This window comes from Callionymus lyra, chromosome 2 (assembly GCF_982586985.1).
Source record: "Callionymus lyra chromosome 2, fCalLyr1.hap1.1, whole genome shotgun sequence".
In the NCBI taxonomy this organism is placed as follows: domain Eukaryota; kingdom Metazoa; phylum Chordata; class Actinopteri; order Syngnathiformes; family Callionymidae; genus Callionymus; species Callionymus lyra.
In genome coordinates, this window is record NC_141819.1 from 43,837,826 (window position 1) to 43,862,402 (window position 24,577).

Genomic DNA, 24,577 nt, shown 5'->3' on the forward strand with positions numbered 1-24,577 from the left:
CTGGACCATCAAAGAGGTTTCTGTTCAGCTTTGGTCTGCAGCCAGTCACACGTGTCTCTGGTCCCACCATGTTTCTTTGGACTTTTCGGGAAGCTGTGAAAGCAGCACATTTCATCAGACCTTTGTGCCCATTGCTGCTGATAAGAGTTGACCCTTGGAGTCCAACGTGGTCACATAAAGAAGAAACGAGGGAAGACGAGACCTAGAGAAAGAGAAGACATGACGATGTGGAGGACAGCAGCTACTTTCCTGCTCTTGCTGCAGACTGGTGAATACATTTAATAGTTATTTTGATATGTCATTCCATGATAAATATGTTCATTCAAATATATGTTAGTCAGCAAAGATGATAAAATTGTAGTTGTTAAAAATTGTCTTTGTGATGAATTTTGTATCTTCTTTTTATAAATTATCATCATTCTTTCATTTTCAAATTAGATCTCGAATTAAAATAGTCTTTTAATTTAATTTTCTTATGATGTTTTATGTGTTACAACTAGAAAATATATATAGATTTTTTATTTTACTTTCTAGAGTATAAAGAAAAATGTTTATTTATTATATTGTAAATTAAGAATACAAGATTAAATGAATACATTTTAAAATAAAGATTGTTGGACACAGAACATATCCGCAAACTTTATTTGTTTATATTTTAAATGAAAATTAACTTTCTTGTAATAACTTCTAGTATTTTAACGATTAGGAAAAAAATAGGTCATAAATAATAATGTTGTTGTTGATGACAACATAGCTGTGTCATGGATGCAATCGGCTAGAAAATCTGATAATAAAATTTAGTTAATTTTCCATGTCCTCATCTCTCAGTCTGCGGTCAGAGCTCCATCCGTTGGTGCACCATCTCTGATGCTGAGGACAGGAAATGCAGTGCCATGTCTGAGGCCTTTGCCAGTGCTGCCATTCGCCCATCACTCAGCTGCATAAAAGGGGGTACAGTTGAAGGCTGCGCCCAGAAACTCCAGGTGAGAAGTTCCAAGATTCTATTCATGTTCTCTTCAAATAATGTCTCAAAAGGGCATTAAGGTCAAAGATAGATTACATATTTCCTTTCTAAGGTAGGTAACATTGAACACTGCACCCCTTAATGGTCAGCAAATGCATTTCTGTTCAGACTGACAGTGTTTTAATTTATCTTTTAATAATTTGTTTTATTTATCATTTAAGATAGCATAAGGCATTATTGGACTTATTATATTAGATAGAAATATATTTATATTTATATATATTCCTATTGAATAATGATCTTCTCCTGGTAGGATAAAGAAGTGGATGCCTTCTCCGTGTACGCCACTGAAGTTTACAGTCTGGGGAAAACGTATTCCTTCAAGATTGCAGCTGCTGAGTCCAAGAATGACGGTGAGAGATTTAAAAAAACATTTAAATATTTTCCAACACTGGGTGAGTGACCCCAAAGAGATAAAAACCAAAAGATTTGTGAGATTCCGGACATGTGTAATAAAGTAATTACAGCATTATTTTGTATATATTTTGAAATGTACATCCTCTCAGGTACGGGGGCGTCGTACTACGCTGTCGCCGTGGTAAAGAAGGCAAACCCTGCCATCAACATTAACAACCTGGCTGGGAAGAAGAGCTGCCACACAGGCAAAGGGCGAACCGCCGGCTGGACCATGCCAATTGGATATTTCATTGACCAGGGATACATGTCAGTGATGGGCTGTGACATCCCACAAGGTGAGAAAAAGATCTCAATAGAACCGTTCATGATGAAATGACGCTGCAATATCTGATAATCTCCACCCTAACATGAATTGTTTAATTACTGCCACAAAACATTATGTATTAAGTGCTTCATATAAATCAACACTTGTAGTAATATCTCATGTCTTTCGTCAATAAGTCAATAATAGGATATGCTGCATAATCATATGTGTTTCATCACATAACAATTATACATTTAGAATGAACCAATTACTATCATTGTGTTACAACCCTGTCCTTGTATGTTTTGAGTTTATATAACATGATTATTAACTTGAATGTAGCTTAGCATAATGTTGCCTTGTTGTATAGACGATGATTTGACTTAAACTATTGTTCTTTGACAGTTGCATTAAAGCATCACTAAAGACGATTTAACAATTTTTTCCGGCACAGCCGACTGTTTGATCTGTAGACTAGAACAGTGTAAACTGTCATGGAAACTGAAGCATCTCCAGCTTTGCTTACCCATTCAGAAGCTTTTGTTAAAAACATGGAGAAAATGTGTTGTTACTGGTACTTGTTACTAAATACAAAATTGTCAAAATGTATAATGCTGCTGTTTTGTGTGTGTGCGAGCAGGTGTGTCACAGTTTTTCAATGCCAGTTGCATCCCAGGATCCACCAGCCCTGATCCTCCGTCTCTGTGTCAACTCTGTGTCGGTGATAATACCGGACAGGGAAAATGCGAGAAGAGTGAGAGGGAGAGATATTTTGGCTACAATGGAGCTTTAAGGTGAATGACATTAGTACAGTACACTTGCTATCTATTGGTAAGTGCTGGCTTCCTATCCAATAGAGGTCATGAAAAAATCATTTATGATGAAGCTGATGACGATTGTTCAACTCCGCTCCTCAGAGTTTGGTGGCTCCCTAAGTTAAAACCGCAAACGTAACAGATTAGTCATTGTGGGGTGTAGATGCAGGACCCTTGACCATGATATCTATTTGATTTACCCACATCACTGGAGAACTTGTTTTTTTCCATTCTTTCCTGCATACACTGTATATGTCAAACAGCCAACCTTTACTGTTACAAAACACACTCCATTGGTCTCCACCTGCTTTCCTCGTACCTTCATTTAAACCCAATTACTTTTCTACCCATGTATACACATGTTTACTTTTAACCTTCTTCGGTCCTAATGACCAGTCTACCTGCCTAAAGTCAAGCCACAAAAAATCTTGATGGAACGTTAAAGGCCCGAAGCATCAGCGCAGTGTTTTTGTTTTTTGTCCAGGTGTTTGACAGAGGGTGCAGGAGATGTGGCCTTCATCAAGCACACTACAGTTGGGGACAACGGTATCTTCTTGATATTTAATATTCTGTTTCCTGTGTGTGGAGCTCACCTGCTGATGTTCCTCCGTCACCAGCAAGTCTGAATCCATCAGACTACCAGCTGCTGTGTCGGGATGGAACCAGAGCTCCAGTTGACCAGTGGAGAAACTGCCATCTGGTGCGGATCCCATTCAGAGCGGTTGTAGTCCGTGATGACATCGAACCTACAGTAGTGTACAACATGCTTGACGAAGGGATGGTACGATGAAAACCTCAACACAATATCTCCAATATGAGATACCTCAACTGTGACTATCTCTTTGCAGCAAAAGTCTGGCTTTCCGATATTTTCGTCCACTCTCTACGGGGGAGGAACAGTCCTTTTTTCCAATTCTTCCACCACATTTCTGGCACCTGCATCAACCGACCCCATATCCTGGATGGGTGCTCAGTACTACAACGTGCTGGCAGCCATGGACTGCAAACCAGCAGGTAAAATGTTTACCTTGCATTCTTTATAAAAACTTTATAAATGTTGTTAACAGATTCCACATTATAACACAGTTTATACACTCTCAATGACCTACATCATTTTTACAGCATGATATTCTAAATGATTACTTAACATTTAGTGGACAAAGCTTGAAAGAAGTCCAACTTTTTGTATGAACATTTTTTTTAAACAGGTCAGTGAAGTCGTCTATTACTGAATCTGATTGTTGGAGTTTAAGAAAGTGTGTTTTAGTTTCCTGGATAAGGCGAAGGATTGAGAGTTATTTGTGTTGTTGTGTGTGACAAGCAGCAGCCTTTGCATTAGTGCAAATAGAGTAAAAAAAACTTCATACCTACCTGTAGCCTTCTCAGCCGGGAACGCCACAATAGGAAAACTATAGTTTCAGTACAAAGGCTATAAAGTAACTTTGGATCAGAGTCCCTTAGCCAAAACAAGCTGTGTTGCTCACTGACCATATCAGGATACAAGTTGGCTGATTCAGAGTAGGATTCAGATACAGAATTATAGTTTTTTTTTTTAATATGCAGAACTATATGGTTATATAGTAATATCATCCAATTAGAACTGGGTCAGCAAGCCGTTTTGCTTTCAAAATTGATGAGCTTAGCGAGACAGCTTCATAAAATATACTTACTTGGTTGCCAGTAACACAGCTGCAGCAGTCCATCTATGATCAGTCTGGGTTCTGGATTACATTGTTTCTTTTTTGTATTCTGCTTTTTAAAAAAGTAAAATAATCTTTTTCTTTTAAATATTAGAAATGTTTTAAGCCTATATTCCTGCAGCTCCAAATGATTTTACAGAGTAGATGAGCAAACTCATTTCTTTTTCAGAGTAAAGGTTGCTGACCCCTTGTATAGACTTACTTACATATTTTCTCTTTTCCTATACACCCGTCTCTTTCTAATACACATTCTACCTAACATTTATTTACAAACATCTCGAAAACCGCGTTACTATTTGGGATTTCCACAGACAAACTTTCTTTCAATCCCAATGTTCCAACCTAATCATTAGAATCTTCCATTTGTTTACAGAGAGTCCTCTGCGTTGGTGTGTGTTGACCCCCTACGAGCAAAGGAAGTGTGTGGCGATGGCAAATGCTTTCCAGAACAAAGGACTGTCTCCAACTATTATGTGTCTCACTGGCGCATCTGTGGCCGACTGTCTTGAGAAGATCAAGGTCTAGAGTCAACATAAGCATCGATGGATGCCCTCATGTGTCTGACAATCTTTTTGTGATACAGAACAAAGATGCGGATGCCATCACTCTGGACGGGGGAGACATTTACACAGCAGGTAAAGACTTCGGCCTGGTTCCTGCCTCAGGAGAGAGCTACACAGGTAAAGAGACCAGAGACCTTCTCTAATTCCCAGTGTTTCTTACTGATTTGATGTTGCTCTAGGGGACAAAGATGGAGCTACGTACTACGCTGTCATGGTGGTGAAAAAAAGCAACCGTGATATTTATTCTTTGAAAGACCTACGGGGCCGAAAATCCTGTCACACAGGATTTAATCGTACAGCTGGATGGAACATTCCCTTGGCAGTGCTGATTGAAAAAGGCCTGATCACCCCGAAAAACTGTCAGATGCCTCAAGGTCAGTTACGACCAGAACTTGTATGCAGACAATGATTTGAGTTGGAATTAATCTGAATGGAAAATAGGGAATTACCAAAAGTCAAACTGCAAACGATTTCCTCTGTTTCATTTACACATGATGCCTCAGCAATGAGCGAGTTCTTTGGAGAGAGCTGTGTGCCCGGGGCTGACCAGAAGGGCTTTCCAGGAAAACTCTGCAGTCTCTGTGTAGGAGATGACGCGGGTCTGAACAAATGCAAGAAAGGTGTGGACCGCTACGACGGATACAGCGGGGCCTTCAGGTATCTATGCAAACAAATCAATGTCTATTAGAATCCTGTTCTCCTCTAAAACACTGACTTTATTCAGGTGTTTGGCTGTTGGACAAGGAGAAGTGGCTTTTGTGAAACATTCAACTGTCCCTGATTACACTGATGGTAAAAGACTTGACTTGATCTTAAGTTTGATTCCTTGTCATTGTTTATAGCATTGTTCAAATATTCCACTGCATCTTTGTTTCTGTGGTTTTGCTGTGTTAACGGTCTGTAAAACTAAAAGGGAATCAGTCTATATCCAAGGTAATGATGTACAATCATAAATTATCAGAATAAAGAAAAACAAAAACAAACAAATAAATATTAGAATCAAAAAGTTGAGAAAAAGGCAGCAAAAACATTTTCCCTTATATAAAAAGTAAATTTAGTCAGTCCATAAAAGAAGAGTTAACCATACATTTTACAGAAAATGTAGAAAAAAATCTCAAAGTGGACAGATTGTATACCATTTCTAAAATTACAAGAATTTGTTGTCCAGGGAACTCTGTTGATCCATGGACGTCTGGCCTGAACTCCAGAGACTACCAGCTTCTGTGCCCAGAAGGAACCAGAGCTGAAATCAACCAGTATCAATATTGCCATCTAGCTAGAGTCCCCTCACACGCAGTGATGGTTCGACCCGACACCAACATCCACGCCGTTTATGGACTTCTGGACCAGGCTCAGGTACCAGTCATGTCCCTGGTCTCTGCTCTGTTCTTGATAAACTGTTTTAAATCCCTGTGCTGTTGCACAGAAATTATTTGGCAGTGACAGCGGGACGGAGTTCAAGATGTTTGACTCGCAGGATTATCAGGGGTCGGACCTCATTTTCAAGGACTCCACCGTCCGTCTGGTGGGAGTCGGAGACAAAAAGACCTACAAGGAGTGGCTCGGCCAGGTCTACCTTGAGGCCCTGGTCAATATGCAGTGTAACTCCTCAAATGCAGGTAAGTTTACACAATTATCGTAGCAGTTTGCCAAGGCTCGTTCGGCTGTACAAGTGCTGCATCAAGTCTTAAGTGCAAGGCTGGGTTTGAAGTGAATATGAGTTAGAATTGAACTTTATTGAGGCAGGGTTGGCCCTCAATGTCTGGAACACATGAACACTTTCCCAAAAAAACTATTTTTAAGAAACATAAAAAAATGACAAATTAAAATTGCCCTATAAAATGTTTGAATTGTTGAAATGTTTATCTAGTTTAGAGTACTACCATACATTCCTTCCTTTGTGGATTGAATGTGTGATCTTTGTGTGCTAGCGTGGGTTACTTCAGGGCAGTGTGGCTTTTATACTTCCCCTCTAAAAATGTCAATGTATATTTCAATAATCACAATAGGAAGGTCTTATTCCTGGATCTAGTTTTTCAGAATGACCCTCCCAAACCCTCTTGGGCAGTTCCAAATGGAAGACGATCTTTTCCTCCACCCCTTTTTTTTTTGGTTGTCAACACAGCAAGTTCTAGAGCTCCTGATTTAAAACGCACATTACAGCACGATTGTGGACTATTAGATCTCAACTTTTCTGACAATAACAGAGCTTGGAACTAGGCAGACCGAAACTTAACAAGAACAATGCCTGCTGATGGAGACAAAACTCTTCCTGCCAAACATCGGTGCTCTTAACAATTGCTGTATTGCTGTTAATGTAGGCCCCCAGAAACTACTTCCAATGTATCCCTAGTCAATGAAGACAATCTCTGAATTTAAAAACCACACGGACAAACAAGAAATACAATCTAAAAGTTGAAATTTGAAGCGACATTTCAGCAGTTACTGAAAGAACATAGATATAGAGGCGGTCAAACTTATTTGTATCTATGGGATGTCTGGGCTCTCCCGCATATAAAGTGAAAAGCTGAGTCAATCTGTAGAAACTAAATGGTAGAACTGCTGCTCCTAAACATGGAGAAAAGCCAGTTGAGGTGGCATGGGTAGCTTTTAAGGATCCCATGTCCCAGAACACGGTGGAGACCATTTCGCCCAGTTGGCATTAGAACACCTCAGTGTTCTCCCAGATGAGCTAGCATAAAGGTTTGTGGGGAGAGGGAGTCTGAGCCTCTATGCTTTAGCTTTTGCATGCTGCCTTCAGATAAGAATGCAAAAGGGGTGGATGGATGGATAGATTTGACGGATTACAAATGTTTTTTTGTGTTTTAGTGCTTTCCTCGCTGGGGATGCTGCTCTTGCCACTGCTCGCCTGTTTGGTCTGGTCTTAAAGACTCCACACATCAGGGATAAACAGCTCATCACTTCTTCCTTTTCTTTTCATGCATAGCAATATAATCACACCTCACATTTCTTGTTTTCTCATCAAGCCCATTTTGGGTGATTTGAATGTATCTGACGTGTGGATTGCCGCCACTTTCATGTTTACTGAAGGTGACCAGCCATATCAGTGTGTATGCTGCCACCTGTTACATTGCTCTAGTGGGGGCAGCCACCTTGCGTCACACAGCTTCAGTCGATTTAACAGTCTCTTCCTGTTCTGAAGCTGATGATTAAATGTTTATTTTCTTATTTTCAGAGATGTATTTTTATATGAAGTTCAGGTGCCATATCAGTGTATATGTACTGACTCGTGCAGCCAGAAACTATTCTTCTCTTTCTACAATGGAGATTTTATTTCAATTTGAAATGACGTCATAGTGACTAATATTTAGTTGCCAGGCCAGTGAGTCTGCACAAGTATTACTATTTTCAATAAAGGAATCTAAAGCATCCCTACTTTGGTCTTGTGTTTTCATTTACCTTGAAGAACAAACATATATGCAATCAAAATCGTCCCCAGAGTCTGCAAAGTTATAGATAATTGTTGGATAACAGTATAACTACAGCACTAATAATGAAATATATATATATATATATATATATATATATATATTTCATTATTAGTGCTGTAGTTATATATATCAATTGAATTACACTATAATTACTTAAAATAATATTGAATTATATTTTGGTCAAACATTTAAAACTCTCCCAGGCATACAGAATGACTTCAGACACATCTCATGGTACATGTAATCCAGCAAACAATAACTCTTAATGTCGTTACAAAAAGACCTCCCATGCCCAGGCCTTAGTTGAATGTAACCTACGGTGTAATTGTCCCTGGTTGTGCGACACTGATTTTAAGGCCAACATGATTTGATAAACAAGTTTAGAGGACAAAAGCATTTGAGAAACAGCTGATAAGAATCCTTGTTGTGTAAGTGGGTCAATTACACAACATTTTCAAAGATTAAAGTAATTAGGGCAGGTAAAGGGTACACCAAATCAATGTTCTTATTTTTATTGGCATCATAATTTAAATGTACCTCAGGTACAGAACAAACTTTTTGTGAATACCATATTCACTCTTTAAATTATCTGATTATTGATGTCATTTATATTCCTGGTTTTTAGGTTTTAGGAAAAATTCAGAAACTAGCTACAAACTTATTTAAAGCATGGTCATATCTTAAAATATGTGGCAATAGATGACTGAGAAAAAAAACAGAAAATAAAGCATAATTTAAACTAGACGCCACATGTGTCTTGTTTTTCATCATAAATAATCTTTATTTCCACAAAATCAGTAATATATCCTCACACAACTTTTACATTATTCCCCATCTTCAGTTTGCCCTAGGTTTGATTATCTGAGAAATGGAGAAAGGGTCCACTTAGAAGAGGCTGATTTAACAAAAAGAAATATTATTCGGTCAGTGTTCATCACTTCTTTATCCCTCTTGATGAGTCTTTCCAACCTTCTTTGACTTCGTGAACGAACGTGTTCTTGACTTTCCGCAGTCTTCTGCCCAACTCTCCCATGTCTTCAGGGAGCTTACCGGATTCATTGCGAACCTGCCGCATGGTTTGTGAACTCAACACCCGCCCCGACGCGTCCCGTCCCGCTATCTGAGCCTTGGTGATGGCGTAGGCGGTGAGCTGGGCGGCCCTGCGGATCGGACGAGACTCCGCCAACTGCTCCACCAGACGGGCGTTGTTGAGGAGCCGGAGCAGGATGCGAATGATCATAGTGAAGGAGACGTCCTTGTCACGGTTAGCTGACCCTGCTAACTTGACAGAAACGTCCCGGGATTTCCAATCTTGGGGAAAAGACACAGTTATGTATAAGTATTGTTTCGTTTTCAACCGGCCATCGACGTTATGTTCGAATTCGTTGTGTCTATATACACGAAAAAGCAGACAACAAACCTGGAGGGTTCCAAGTGTAGGTTTTGGCACGTCAGAAATGCACTCCCCGAAAACAACAAAGCATTAAATGGTTCCGGGCACATTTTGTTTATTGTATGATATACTAAAACACACAACAATTCACTGAATCCACAGTCAAGCTTATTTTTTTTAAATTGGATCGCATAGCAAATCATAATGTAAAGAAGACGAACAATATCATATTTTAAGCAGAGGGTATCCTGTTTATAATACCAAGTTTTTCCACGTATACTGTTCATTTCATATCTCTTTTAGAAAGATACCCATATAGTATAAAGAAAAGTATGGGAAAGGTTAAGGCAAAAAATGTATAAATCAAATATGTATTTAGTTTCACTTTTGCTCTCGGACTTGGGTTCCCTATTAATTTTTTTTTGTTACATTTTTTTTTAAATAATTTTTATTTGGAGAAAATAAAGTTTGGACTAAATGTGTTGTTTTGAATTTTATAAAATGTTTACCTACGTTCCGGGCTCAGCAAACAAAATGCACTTTCCGGTTTAGCTTCGTCACTTCCTGTTAACTTCCCCCTCGTCATCTTACTGATCGTCAACCCAACAATCTCAGACTCAAACCCGAACCCGAACATGCGTGTGGGTCTGTTGTTGCCGGCGGCCACGCTGCTCCTCAGCCTGTGTCTGGTCCGCGGAGCCGAGCGGAAGAAGCTGCAGATCGGCATCAAGAAGCGCGTGGACAACTGTGCCATGAAGTCCCGCAACGGAGACGTCCTGAACATGCACTACACCGGGAAGCTCGAGGACGGAACCGAGTTCGACAGCAGCATCCCCCGCGACAGACCCTTCACCTTCACGCTCGGCAGCGGCCAGGTGATCAAGGGCTGGGACCAGGGTCTGCTGGGCATGTGCGAGGGAGAGAAGAGGAAGCTGGTCATACCCGCCGAGCTGGGGTACGGAGACCGAGGGGCTCCGCCGAAGATCCCCGGAGGAGCGACGCTCATCTTCGAGGTGGAGCTGCTCAGCATCGAGCGGAGGTCCGACCTCTGATGGCCGGAGAAGAGGCTACTTTTCTGAGCGATGGTAATTTCTTTTTCACAAACTTTACACCGTTATTCACTTTAACTCAATGTTATCGTGTCAGATCGATTAAAACTCATTACTTTGCTTTTGATATTCACTACTTGTATATATATATAAGACTATATATATACTATACTATACTAGTATATATAAGATATACTACGACTTAGATTGTGTAATTGTGTTCTTTCTCTTTATTTCTCTTGTTCTTATTTTATTTTTTATTTTTTTATTAAAAAAATTGCTGTATGTATTGGCTATTGGAAAAAAAATAATTCCCGAAGCGAAGGAGACCTCCTGAGGGATCAATAAAGTTTTACCTTACCTTACTTTATTACTTCACGCTCTCAAGTCAAGTTATCTTCGCTAGAATCCTGTTAAATATCTGCCTCTGGTCGCCCAAGACCCGACTTAAAAATGCATTTGTCCGTCTATGGGAATGACAAATGAATATATTTGAATTTAAACATCTGATGTGTATTAGAAGTAAATTGTATTGATGGGCGAATAAGATCATTATAAGGTAAGGTAAGGTAAAACTTTATTGATCCCTCAGGAGGTCTCCTTAGGGAAATTGTTTCGAATTTCTCTAGAGAATTTATTGGCTTACAAAACACATTAAATGGATATTTAAAAATGTTTTTATAAATGTTGTCTAAACTACAATGCAATTAGAATTTAGGATACGTGTGTAATTACCAATCTCTTAAAATACTAATACTTGATTACACTTATCCATAAGAATTATAATGACTAAGTACAGTAATGGAACAAAAAGAACAAGTCTTTTAATTCATCCAGCACAGTTCTAGTGCCAAACCACTTGGTGGCACCAGATGACATTCCAAGAGAAACTTTTTTCAACTCTGCTATACTGTGTAGATCACGGATAGGCAAGTGGATTTTTCCAGGGGCCACATTATATAGCAGGAGGAGCAATTGATCCAGAAGAAAGGAGAGAAGGGCCAAGATATGATGGATAAGTGTAGTCAAGTATTAGTATCTTAAGAGATTGGTAATTACGCACATATCCTAAATTCTAATTGCATTGTAGTTTATACAACATTTATAAAAAACATTTTTTAAATATCCATTTAATGGGTTTTGTAAGCCAATAAATGCTCTGGAGAAAAGTCCTAAAAAGAAGACGTTTAGCTATTTATATTAAGTTAATTAATTCAGTTATTCACTAGCCATCATTAAAAATAAACGAAATACAATTGTTAGCAATCAGAAACATGTGTGCATGATTGAAATAATTGAGTCGCTCTTTAATACTTCATGTTTTCAATGATTTTAAAGACTTGTTAATAAAAAATTGCTTGTAAACGACGTATCACCAGTAAACGGTGAAAGTGTTGACAGTTTCCTCCTGGCAACCTAGTACTAAAGAAGTTAGTTGTTTGGAACCGCCCTCTAGGGAGGTGCACGGGAGACATCCTGACACAATGCGTTGATGGTCCTGGCGGAGAATCAGTGTTACTATTTCCAGTCTGCCTGGAAGATCAAGCTTTTGCCTTTAAAATAAAATATCTCCAAAGACGTCTTATGATTTTGTAGCTTCCTTCACCATTAGATAGAGATACAGAGCGCTGATGGTTCTAGTCGATCTGTCAAGCCATCAGACGCTCGATCTTCCCCCTAACTTGGGTCAAGTCCAAAAAAAAACAAAAAAAAAAACATATAGAGCAGTCTACTTTTTTTTTTTTGGATCATCATCATTGTAACTCGGAAACAAAAGTTTGCAGTTATTCTTTGAGTTATGGTTCGACTTGGAAACCTTTTGAAGTCTAATTTTAAATGAGCAGTAGTTAAATATCCTGGAAAAGTTGTTAAACGTGTTGACTGACGAGAGCTAATGTAACATGTGTGACTGTTTAAAGAGAGATCAAAGACTTAAGCAAAGTTTATTTTAATATATCAGTTTTCACTGCTCTGGCTTTTGAATCATTGTAACGATTGTTTCATTTCAAAACCTAGACAGTTCTTAACTAAATGTATATTGTTTCTGTTAATCTTAAGTGCTGGATAATATATTATTAGGTCATTTAAAAACCTTAAAATGAATCCAACATTTTTCCTTGTGACTTCATTTTTAACATATTCTACTTGTTTTAATTTTGCAGGAGATTCTGCCGCATGGCCTCTGCTGACCAGACCTGGGAGTGAAGTTGACCACCACATGGAGAGAAGCGAAGAATTGATGGCTACTTTGGTATTGGAAGATATTCTGTAATCTCTTCTTTAAAAAAAAAAAAAAAAAAGCTCAGACTCTCTTGAAGGGTGAATTTTACTCATTGAAATTTTGAATATTTGATTTGTTATAGTAAAATAAAACATCATAAAGAAAACCTGTGGTCTGAGTTCATTCTTGTGAGATTGAAAAGTGTCTTTAAATCACATTTCTAGTATTCTGGGCACACCTTTATTTATTATAACAATTAATGGATGTTGTCTAAATATTCAGAATTTGTAATGAATATGGACTTTGCTTATTTATTTTATCCATGTCCAAAAATCCTTAACATTCTTTATTTTTATACTGACAATTTCATTGAATTGAAGTTATGTTTCATTCACAATCATTTTCCTCGGACACAAAGTTTAACGTTGCATGTTTCATATGCGACCTTTATGGAGCACTTTATTAGAACCGTTGTTTAGGAACCAGACAAAGTGACTAGACTTGTGTCATTTATTGGAGTCTGAGCAATGTTCTGTTGTTGCTGGATACTTTATATTCTACGATATAGACCTTAAAGAATATGATTCCAAAATGTTGGTGAAATTGCGATAACCTTATGTTTAAAGACTGACTCTTCCTTTTCAGTGTGGGTTTCCTCCCCGTCTTTCCTCATCCCAAAACGCGGAGGATTATTGAAGACGTATATAATTGCATGGGTGTGTACAGTATATAAATTTGGTCCATCTTTATCTGCTCTGTGCTACACTGGATGGCTTTCCAGGGTGCCTCTTGCTTTCTCTCCCCAACTAGCCGAGACAGACAAATGTGTTGTCATATTAGACCTTTTCTCACAACAGTCAGCAAAATCATTTATAAAATACTGTAGTTAAATTTGGTCATGCACACCATTAGGTGCAATAAAACAACCACATCTATTATCAAGAAGGCAGGAAAATGTTTCAACTTCAAGTTTTGGGCTTGCTGCCAACTAAATACTGTATACGCGGAAAAACCCAGAGGCGTACAACAATGTTAAGCTAGAGGGTGGCGTCTGTAAGAGGTGCACATTCTTGGAACAGCTTACCAGTCAGGAGTCAGAAAGAGGAATAACCATTTAACCTTTAAAGAGAAAGTTTAATACTGGTCGTCAATTCATACTGTTCGTCTTCCATTGCTTACTGCCTGCGAGCTATTTGATTTGTACACTTTAAGTACTGTATGTATTGTTTGTTAAAACATTGTTTTCTGTGTACTGTTGTGTGACTTGTGCTGATATTTGAATCTGATTTTCTTTTTACCTTTTAATGTCATAACCTGCCCTAGGACAACAGAGGAAATGAAGCAAGTGTGCTATTTCTGACATTGATGATTGGTTTATTGTTTTCCTTCATGTAAAACTTTTTCTGACCTGACACCAGTGAGATTTATTGGTATTATCTTGGCTCAAGTTGATTTGGATGCAGACTAAATGAACGATGGCATGAGAGGCTCATAATATCTGCAACCAACTCTTGATCATGTGATGGTTGTGTTTTGTGACACCACTGAACTCCAAGCTCCTGGAATGTGCCTGCTAGTGTGGAGGTTCTTAAGTGATCTAGACAAGACAAGAGTCAGACAAGGTTAATCATCAGTGTTTCATTTGTAATTTGAATGATGATCTTTAACATTATTATGACGTTTTATCATGAATGCACGAGTGTGACCTAAGATAGATAGAGGGTGGCTAAACATTTTCCTACTGAGCCCAGTGTTGTGTAAATTTCTCTTAAATCAAGTGTATTTTTCGATCCTCCAAGGAAAGCGCAAGATCTTCAGAAGGATCCTTGAATGGATTTTCTAGTATTCAGACTAGCATCAATTATCTGAGGTTTAATCTAATATTAATAAGACAAACTAGATTTCTTGTTGTATTTGATAGAACGAACTATGTGTTCAAGCTTCATCCATGACTAATTCCGGGAGGTGAGGAAGCAGAATAGAACAAGAGGCCACACGGGAAAGTAACAAGACGACAACAAACAGAAATGAACAGCATGGACATGGTCACAAAAGATTTGATCAAGTTGTTAACAGGGTGTGTGAAGTGTAAAAAATGTGCAATATGAAGTGTTCAAGGGGAGGTGAAAAAATAATGAAGATTTAAACAAATCCTCTATTTTCAGCCACCATAATAGCAACAGCTCATGAAGCAACAGCTCTACTCTGAAGTCTGAGTTTAACAACAACCTCTCACCATCAATGATTTAAGCCCCCCACCTTTCCCCAAACTATCTGGTTGACCTCCTGGATTTAATAAAAGAATGAGCTTACTTATATTATTCATTAAGGATCACCTTTATTGTCATTGAACCAGCGTCCAAGTACAATGAAATAATTGGTCAGTACCACCTCATATGCCACGCCCTGATGTGAAATTAATTTAAGTGTTAATTTAAATGTAGGGTTTGGATATATTAATTAAACGTGTTACTGATCTTGTGACTTTTCCCAAGACAAAGCGTGAAGTAAACTCCAACTACACATTTTTGCCATTAGGTGGCAGCAGATGACTTCATCTCAACCGAAATTGTCGATTAATTCAAGTCTATTGCGTTCATTATCTATAGGGATCCAAAAGACAAAAATAAAAACAATGTAATTAACTTGGTTAAATAATAAGATAAATGTTTATTTCAATAAAACACATTGTTGTGGAATGCATAATGTGGCATTGAACAAATACCACAATATATCACAATATATTCATTCTTGTGCAAATGTAAATCAATAAGACGCTAAAATAAAAATCGGAAACATAGAAGAAAAATGTGCTATAATAGAGTGTTGTAATAAAAATAATGGTTGGTACAGTTATTTCCCAGAGCTGTATAGTTCATTCTTTCAGGTGTTGAAGGAAGAACGTTTTTTTCAGTCTGTCTGTGGAACAGGACATGGAGAGCAGTGTCATTAAATCAATAAAATTCAAATGTATTTAACAGAAAGGGAACTTTTATTTCCTGATCCTTAAAGCAGGACAAATATAAAATAAATAATGAAATCATGAAATAACTAATGTATCATTAAACTATCTAATCTTATCTAATGTAATCTAAATTAATACATGATACAACTTGAATTGTTAACTATATACATTTAGTGTTAACTGTGTTAGGGCCCAATATTCCATGTTTAAATGAGAGGCTCATAATATAATGGAACCAATCAATATTGGTTTATATATATATATATCATGTATCATGAAAACTAAGCTCCCGGAGTCTGTAGGAAGAATGGAGATGCACACAATGGATTCTACTGACTCCTTCAAGAAACATCTAAAGACCTTTTTATTTTTGCAGGCTGTTCCCTGATTTTCTGGGACTCCTCAGTTGTTCTCGGTGTTATCTTGATCTGTATAGTATATCATTTTGAGTATTTTTTTTTTTTTTGGATTGTTTAAGCGCTCTGTGACCCTGGTCTAGATAAGCGCTCTATAAATATAAATTACTTACTTACTTACAATCCAAGATGCATGAAGTCCAGTGTAAAGTTTCCTCAGTCCGTGTTGGTTTGGGGAACCATGTCATCTGCTGGTGTCGGTCCACTGTACTTTATTGAGTCCAAAGTCAACGTAGCTGTCTATCAGAAGATTTTAGAACACTTCATGGTTCCTTCAGCACAAAAGCTTTATGGAGATGCTGACTTTAATTTCCAACAGTATATGGCACCTGCCAACACTGACAAAAGTACCAAAACCTGGTTGAACAACCATCTGATAACGGTGCTTGATTGGCCAGCAAACTCAACAGACCTGGACCCCATAAAGAATTAATGGGGCATGGCCAAAAGAAAGATGAGAGACATGAGACTGAACAACGCAGCAGAGCTGAAGGCCGCTATCAAAGCATCCTGGTCTTACACAAAACCTGAGCAGTGCCACAGGCTGATAGCATCCATGCCACACCGCAGTAATTCATGCAAAAGGGGCCCAAACCAAGTACATATGTAAGATTAATCTTTTAAGAGGGACAATATTTCTCTGTTTGAAATCGCTCTCTGTTAATTGTATGTGTATATTGTAATTGTTTTAGATTCTTAATCAAATGAAGGCTGAGTTGCATGTTATGAACCTATGTTCTATTATATTCTCCAACATCCGTCTGGTACATAAAGTCCTTCATGATGCTGCCCCTCCTCCCCTAAAGGCCTATGTACAGCCACGCTCTCAACTAACAAGCAGAGCTTTAAGGTCAGTGTCCAGGGGTGACTGCAATGTTCCCAAAAGAAAGTCTGCGTTCTCTCAATCAGCCTTTTTCATACAAAACCATCAAAGAATGGAACAGGCTCCTAGACAATCTAGTAAACAAGGCAGATTTTCATCGCTTCTCACAGGCTGTCAAAGACTGGCTTTTAGACAGTCCTGCTCGCACTAATAATACCAGACGGGTATTTGGCCCTCATTGACATTATTAGATTGTACTGTGTTTTTGTATATTATTGTGTTTTTGCTTTATTTGTATGTGATGTTGTATGTAAACTGTCTGCATTGCTTTGTTGAGGACTACAGATGGAAAGTAGCATTGTGCTAAATCTGGTGCAGCCATCTTTTTAATGGAACTGCACATTGTCCTTTTAAATAAAATCAAATTGAAATTGAAGATGTCATACATTAGTTTCACCTTGTAAATCTAATTGCTGGAATAAACAAACCTTTGCACAATATTCTAATTCTTTTTTTACTTTCAACTGTAAATCTCTGATGTATCATGTTTTCATGATTCCACCGCCTTCCAGGGGGGATTTCATGAAGTTCACTTCAGCTGTTCTAAGTAATGGAACAACCTTCACTGGGAGAGGTGAGCAAGGGCACATTAATCCAGGATCGAAAGGAAGCCTTGGAATGGAAAAAAAAAAGCTGAGGCTCATTTTGGTTATTTATCAGTTACAAATTGCTTTCAAAAACGTTATTTAATCTGACATCAATGTTTTGTTTTTTTCACCACACATGAAACATTGACGTGAACAAAAACGATCTTTATCAAACTGATCATTTTCAGAATATCTACCCTTTTTGTCACCCTCTAAGAGGAAACAAAAGATGAAAAATGAAAAAAGATGAAAAAGGTCTAATGTTGTACAATATATTATTACAAACAATAACAATTGGAAAGTAGAAGAAAATGCAACCATCCATTAATTTAAAAACTAATGAACTTGGTGGAAGATAAACACCATTAATGTCACAAAAAAGTGACTATTTGATTATAGTAAAATAAAAATAAGATTAAAAAAGCATAGTCTACATCCTATTTTATTGTAACAATTGAGAAACAAAAAAACCCGAAAAAAAAAAACCTAACCAAAAAGTATATAAAAAAATAAATAGGAAAAGACAAACACAGATATCTTGAACTCTTTATTGACTGTGATATTTACTCTCCCGCATTCTCACTCCACTCACACTCGTTCCTTCTGTACACCAAACAGCCCTCTCACGACTCATTACCGCCGACTCGGGTAATTCTCACTCGACCTCTTGAGAACCAGACGACCAGAACGGATATTTTTGTAAATCACCGGAGTCCAGATTGTGTGACGCCTCAGCGACTCTCAGCCATAATCATGCAGGAGTACAGACTTTTCTCCTAAAAAGACGAGGATGGATTTGTGGAACGAACACGGCTCTGTAGAATCCAGATAATGAGCTGCTTATGTGGTGGACTGAGGGGAGAATGAAACCCGACAGGTCCAGTAAACCTGATGAAGCTCAGACCTGCTGGTGGAAGTGATGTCGACGTGGTACATATAGAGAACAGCTTTGTGTTTCCTTCATCTCCTTTTACTGGAGGAGTGGTCCCTTGAGGGACGGAGGGTTCAGTTAAGGAGCTATATCTGCTGATATCTCTTGGAAGTTAGATCTCAATCATCCAAGAGACACTCAGTGTAGAGCCACTGCCTTGTTTTTCATTATAAAGTGCTGCACGTGTCTCTAGGAAAGACTCGGAGCTCCAAAAGAAGGCATTAACTTCTGGACTTACTACTGGACTAGCCTCTCATTCAACTCCCTCATTATCTGATGGAGTTTCAATGAAAGTTTTGTGAGAAATTTGTCTCTGGAACAGAAAAAAGTCATCTGACCAGAGATGCTCAGCCAGCGGCAGAAATGTAATTGTTGTAAGTGTAAACGAGCAGCAACAAATGATGTTATTACCGAGGTTTCTATTAATAGATGGAGTAATTAGCTCAGAATGAATTAGCACTTCATTACGGTGACTGCAGATTCAACCCTCATACGTGACGATGAGCTCAACGAGACTGTGATTCTAATGATACCAGCGCGTTTGAGGACACCGAGCAAAACCTCTCCGAGACTGTTGATGATGGGCGAAGATGAGGACTCACTGGTTCTCTCAATTTTGTGAAAACATGTTGATGTCAAGGTTCACAGGTTCTCACATGAGTCGAGTTAAATTCTACTTTGAGCAGAAACACATTTCTAGCCAGGCCACTGTATGTAATGTTTCCTATATTTGTGTTGTTCTCTCTGTTTCAAATATTTGGCTTTCCTTATGTCTTTCACCGTATCTTTCATCTTTCTTCCTCTTCTACTTCCTGGTCTTATATCCTTTCATCAATTTTTATTGTTTTTCCATTTGTATGTTCTACTGTTTTTCCTGTCTTCTCTTTATGTTGTTATTCTGTAATAAATCTCTAAATTGAGGCGTGAGAAGAATCTCAAGAGTAACTGTTAGTTATTTTGGGGAAGGAGAAATCACAGGAGAGGAGTTTTTTTGTAGAAAAAAATCTGAAATGTGCTTCATCAGCAGATTGGCGTTATTAGCCAACATGAAGGTAGAAACTTGTTGGTGGTCCAGAGGTCGAACTACACAGATTCGCAGCAGAAACCTACAGCGCTTGTCTTCGGAGTTCACATTAACTCAATCAGCCTGTGAATCCCTGAGACCTGACTTCATCCTATTGTGAATTGTCCGTCCGGACTGTCGGGGTTGTGTACAGGACAAAATCCTCTTGCTGCTTCCACATGGGGCCAATTAAAAGTCGAAATCACTGCCGCTGCTCTGGGTTTTGGCAGGCAAAGGCGGAAAGATGAAGTGTTCAAGGTGGATGATAAACATGGGAAGAGAGTCTTTCTTTGTATGCCTTATTTCTGCAAGTGAATGGAAGTGGTTTGGTGATCATCTGTAAAATGCTTATCTCCACAATCTACTTTTTGAGATATGTAACAATATACACAACATGATGAAAATCAAACATAAATACATTAATGGACAGCAAACCAATGGTGCATCAAGGAACTCAGTCAATAATACACTAGAAGCTAAGAATATAAATAATAATTTAGAAGCATGTTTAATTATTACATTTTCAGAAACTTTAAATAAAACAAAAAAACAAGAAAAGGTTGTATTAATTGCGCAATAGACAATAAAAAGGTTATCAAGTTTTGACATAAGATAAGATTATATTTGTAATTAAGTTTGAGCTTATAGTGATGGACAGACATTATGAGGGAGGAGTGTTTATGGATGATGAGGTTTGCTGATGACATGGTGATTTCCAAGTCTTAACAATTTATAATAATAAAATTAAAAAAAGAAAGGATATAACATAAAAAAAGAATCAGATATCCAAGGGTAAAAACAATAAACAGGAAACAAGATTTCTTAGAAAAAAGTATAATGGAAATAGAAATCTATCAAGAAATACGTCTTACCAGGGTACTAAATAAAGAATGGCAAAAAAAAAAAATCAGTAATAGGGTTGTTGAATGAAAGATTTTTAAAACAGAGAATCAATAAATGTAATCACTAATAAAGAGGAGAAGAATGTCATGCCCAAGGTTGAACAAAAATAACACCAAATGAACATCCAAACTCAGATAATACAAAAAATGACCTTGTTTGACACAAAACCACGTGAGGCAGTCTTGCTGTGTTGTGGTGCTTCGGTAAGATAAAAAGAAGACACCTCTTGTTTGCTGAGGAGTAAATCTGTAATCCTGTGAAACATCACACAGGGCGATGTGAGAACTGCACAATGACTTTAGAGTTCCAACCTCATCCTCTGAATCAGTTTGTTTTCATCACTGAAAGCGGCAGGAGGTCTAAATCCTCATCGAAAGCTTGTTTACATTCACTAGTGGGATTGAAGTAAATACAGTCCGAGGAAGGCATCACATCGACCTGCTGCTGGTTGACTCAGATGCATGCTGGGATCAACCAGCTGCTCCTCATGGCCCCGAACACCAGCTAGCAGATTTGGGCAGATAAAGGAATAATACAAGTGAGGCTGACAAAAGTTTCAAATATGTCTCAACTAGTCAGGCTTGGAAAGTTGTAGTGTTTGTTTAACACAAACTGAAGAGGGACTAAAATCAAAGGAAGATGTAAATTGTTTGGGACAAGTGAAGACCATTGAGGACCAACATCTGACCGCAGATCTCTAGTGTGTGCTTGTGTAAGAACATGCAGATAGGGAGGCCATGTGTGATAGTAATTAAAAGCGCCTTTTGTGTTCCTGTGAACCGACCCCTCCCCAGTCTCGTACGTGATGGTGGAAAATAAAGGACAGACACATGGATGAGTTAAAGTAAAAAAAAGGCACTTTAACAATAAAACATAGACAGTTAAAATAAATACAAAAAAAAAACTAACTTAAACACAGTGGCAAACACAGGAAACCCTTATAAAATTAAGAAAAAAGCCTGCACAAATAAATAGCTGTTGAGTTTGCTACCTGTTGAGCGCATCCAATGTTTAAAGGATCACAACGTTTGGAACAAAGTTTATGGCTGCTAACTTTCAGACACACAGCTTAATTGCGATTTTGTAGTTGCTTCTATTACAGTTCCTATTTTTGGTGCAGACTTCCAAAGTGCTAATGTGTTCTAAGATGTGAGAAAGGCTTTAGCGTTCGATTGCTGACTCTCTATCACTGACAACACCTACTTTTCAGCTGCGGATGCTTGGGATGGTGTAAAACATTAATTCTAAAGATGACAATTGAAAAGCAAGAATAAATTAGCCAAAATGATTATAGGACTTAATACAAATAGAATCATTTGTAAAATGGGAGTAAGTGAGGAAAAAGATTAATTCTTAATAAACTAAAAAAAACGTTTTAAGGTTTAAAAGTATGAAGACCTTTAACCACTTTTCATTGTGACCAGAACAGCCACTTCAGTCGCGCGTTGATGGTTTAAAACTGTGTTTCCAAATGACATTCATTTCTAGCGACAGTCAGTTCCAATTACCAAGTCCTGTATTTGCTCATAAGCAATCCAATTATCACTGTGCACAGTCACCATCATGAGTCGCAAGATGAAATTTCATCATCTCTTATCAGCTAAACTGGACCATAAAGGACACAGAGGTGAAATAGCCCCAATTCAAACACGTTTCTGCTGAAAGTTAAATCTATTACTGCTGTGAGCTATGGCTAAATAATATTCAGCTCCATTTCAGGACGTGAGAATAAATTCCTTGTGCATGAAAAAGAGCCCTGGGAATAGGAACAAACTCCTAAAACTAAAAGAAGAGAAATTGTGGACAGACAGAGTATATTTTCACTGCTTTACATGTTTACTGTTTTCTTCCATGCATCCTAATAGGCTTTCTCCTCTTATGGAAGGTCAGCATCACACGTAGAATACAATGACATTAATGTCCAGACACGGCTTGCTTTCAGGCAGTCTAAATGCCTCACACAAAACAAATTATAAAATATTCAAGAAAATTCAGAATACCCTCCACCAATGACCAATGGGCTATTTGGTCCCATACTGCTGGTATAGCTGGATACCCAGATACTCAAATGGCACCTTTAAATCCACGAAGGATTTGTGAAATGATTAAGCTTCAAAGGATCCTGCAGAGTTAGAAGTATACCAAGAAATTGCACCAAATCATCAAGAAAAAAATGGCTTTAAACACTGTGAGGGATGTTTGAGGGATCCCCTGCATAGGACTACTTAATAGCTGTTGCTGGTAAGTGGCTAGTAATAGGTCAAGATAAACAGGTCATACTAGTACAAATCAACTACATAACTTGAATCCTCAGTATAGGCTAAAATCAGGGGGGACTAGATAACAAAATTGACAGTGCAACAAGATTTATGCAAGTTTTGTTGGTATCAGTTCTACTACTCCTCTACAATAATAGAACTGAATTGAACTTTAACATGAGCAAAGGAAACAGGACAAGCAGTGGGGGGGCAATCTGTTTTTCGCTGGTGTAAATATCTGGCATGTCAAAGGACCAGCAGCGTCTTTCGCATGAATTCAGCATTACATTTCAGGAATCACCCATCTGTTGAAACACTAATGAACAAAAAGACATCAATATGGGAGAACAACAGATGTCTGTATGAATAAGGCAATTATTTTCACCAGCTCCTCCAAGAGGCTTTTGCACTATATGATAACTAGACAGAGGAGAAAGGATCATCTCTGATGGAGCATCTTCCTGCCTCATGAAGCTTTATTGGGCCATCACTAAAAAACCTTAAACTGAATTGTTCTTACATTAAGTGAAAAGCTGGATCAACTAAGAAGGTTAAACAAAAAAAAAGAAAAAGTAAATTAAAAAAACTCCAATTTTGAAGTATAGTTTTATTGGAAAGTGGTTGTCATCAGAAGAACATGTGAGAATTATAAAATGTGACATTACAGAAAAAATAATCTTTCATTTCAACATAAATAAAGTGATTGATTAAAGAGGGGAAAAAGGTAAAAACAACTTATTTATTTTAGCACCAGAGAAACGTTGCTGGCTTACATTACGATTAGAAAGAATGCATAAATAAAATAGACAAGAAAAATGTACTAATCATCAACAAAAACTGCTCTCATATAAAAATGTAATTTTGTTATACAAATCTACCTTAAATATTAACCTTAAATAATCTTTTCCACTTAAGATAAAGTGCTGTTTTATGAATAAAAAGAACAAAAATGCATGTTGACTGTTATGCAGTATTACAGAGATTAAAATAAACAACTATAAAAACATTCAAATATCCATTTTCTTTAATCTCACTTGTACACACACACACCTACCCACACACATACACACACACACACACACACACACACAAACACACACACACACACACACACGCACACACACACACACACTGAATTCTCTGAATATAAGTTGCAAGCTAAATAGTTGAGGGAGACAGAGCTTGATGATGATGATGTGTTTGGAACATGTTCAAGTTCTTTTATTGTTAAATATACATGATTGCAAGAGATACAGCATAGATGAAATTGTAGTCCTCTCAGACCCACGATGCAAAAAATGAGGTAGACCGTTGAAAGGACATTAAGTCAAGTCAAGTAAAGTTCTTTGCTTGTCAAATATGCATGTATTAAGACATACAGCATAATTGAAATTGTGCTCTCTGACCCATGATACAAAACTTGAATACAGTTGAAAGGACATTAATTAAGACATTCATGTAAATAAATAAAATAAGTAACAAACAAAATGAAATAAATAATCAACAAACTTAAATAATCAACTAATAAACATAATGTCAACAAAAAAACAAAGTTGATGCACAGGTAGTGCAAGCGGAGGTGAGAGTGATGGTAAGACAGGGAGGGAGTTGAGTCTCCTGACAGCCTGGTGGAAGAGGCTGTCCTTTAACCTGCTGGTTCTGGCCTGAAGAGTGCGTAGTCTCCTCCCTGACG

General features: G+C 37.8%; 3 protein-coding genes across 4 annotated transcripts; 2 read left to right on the forward strand and 1 right to left on the reverse strand.

Annotated features, from left to right (window-relative positions):
• The first annotated feature begins 215 nt into the window (after positions 1-215).
• meltf (melanotransferrin) lies at positions 216-8,155 on the forward strand. Its single transcript, XM_087783120.1, has 16 exons — positions 216-268; positions 829-983; positions 1,278-1,377; positions 1,531-1,716; positions 2,326-2,479; positions 2,985-3,046; positions 3,118-3,281; positions 3,349-3,514; positions 4,574-4,719; positions 4,784-4,880; positions 4,943-5,137; positions 5,267-5,420; positions 5,488-5,555; positions 5,932-6,119; positions 6,190-6,382; positions 7,593-8,155. The coding sequence occupies exons 1-16, from the start codon at positions 220-222 to the stop codon at positions 7,649-7,651; spliced, it is 2,136 nt and encodes a 711-aa protein (XP_087639246.1). The 5' UTR covers positions 216-219; the 3' UTR covers positions 7,652-8,155.
• An 815-nt stretch (positions 8,156-8,970) lies between these two features.
• On the reverse strand, positions 8,971-9,662 carry LOC148087212 (protein NCBP2AS2-like). Of its 2 annotated transcripts, XM_087783122.1 has the most exons (3): positions 9,636-9,662; positions 9,511-9,526; positions 8,971-9,461 (listed from the first exon to the last, which is right to left on the reverse strand). In XM_087783122.1, exon 3 carries the CDS (start codon positions 9,453-9,455, stop codon positions 9,150-9,152), a length of 306 nt encoding a protein of 101 aa, XP_087639248.1. In that variant the 5' UTR covers positions 9,456-9,461; positions 9,511-9,526; positions 9,636-9,662; the 3' UTR covers positions 8,971-9,149. The 2 variants fall into 2 exon arrangements, with proteins under 2 accessions (XP_087639248.1, XP_087639247.1); XM_087783121.1 differs by having other exon boundaries at positions 8,971-9,526.
• Positions 9,663-10,178: 516 nt separating this feature from the next.
• On the forward strand, positions 10,179-13,044 carry fkbp2 (FKBP prolyl isomerase 2). The gene is made up of 2 exons (XM_087783123.1): positions 10,179-10,693; positions 12,820-13,044. The coding sequence occupies exon 1, from the start codon at positions 10,244-10,246 to the stop codon at positions 10,658-10,660; it is 417 nt and encodes a 138-aa protein (XP_087639249.1). The 5' UTR covers positions 10,179-10,243; the 3' UTR covers positions 10,661-10,693; positions 12,820-13,044.
• Positions 13,045-24,577: the final 11,533 nt, after the last annotated feature.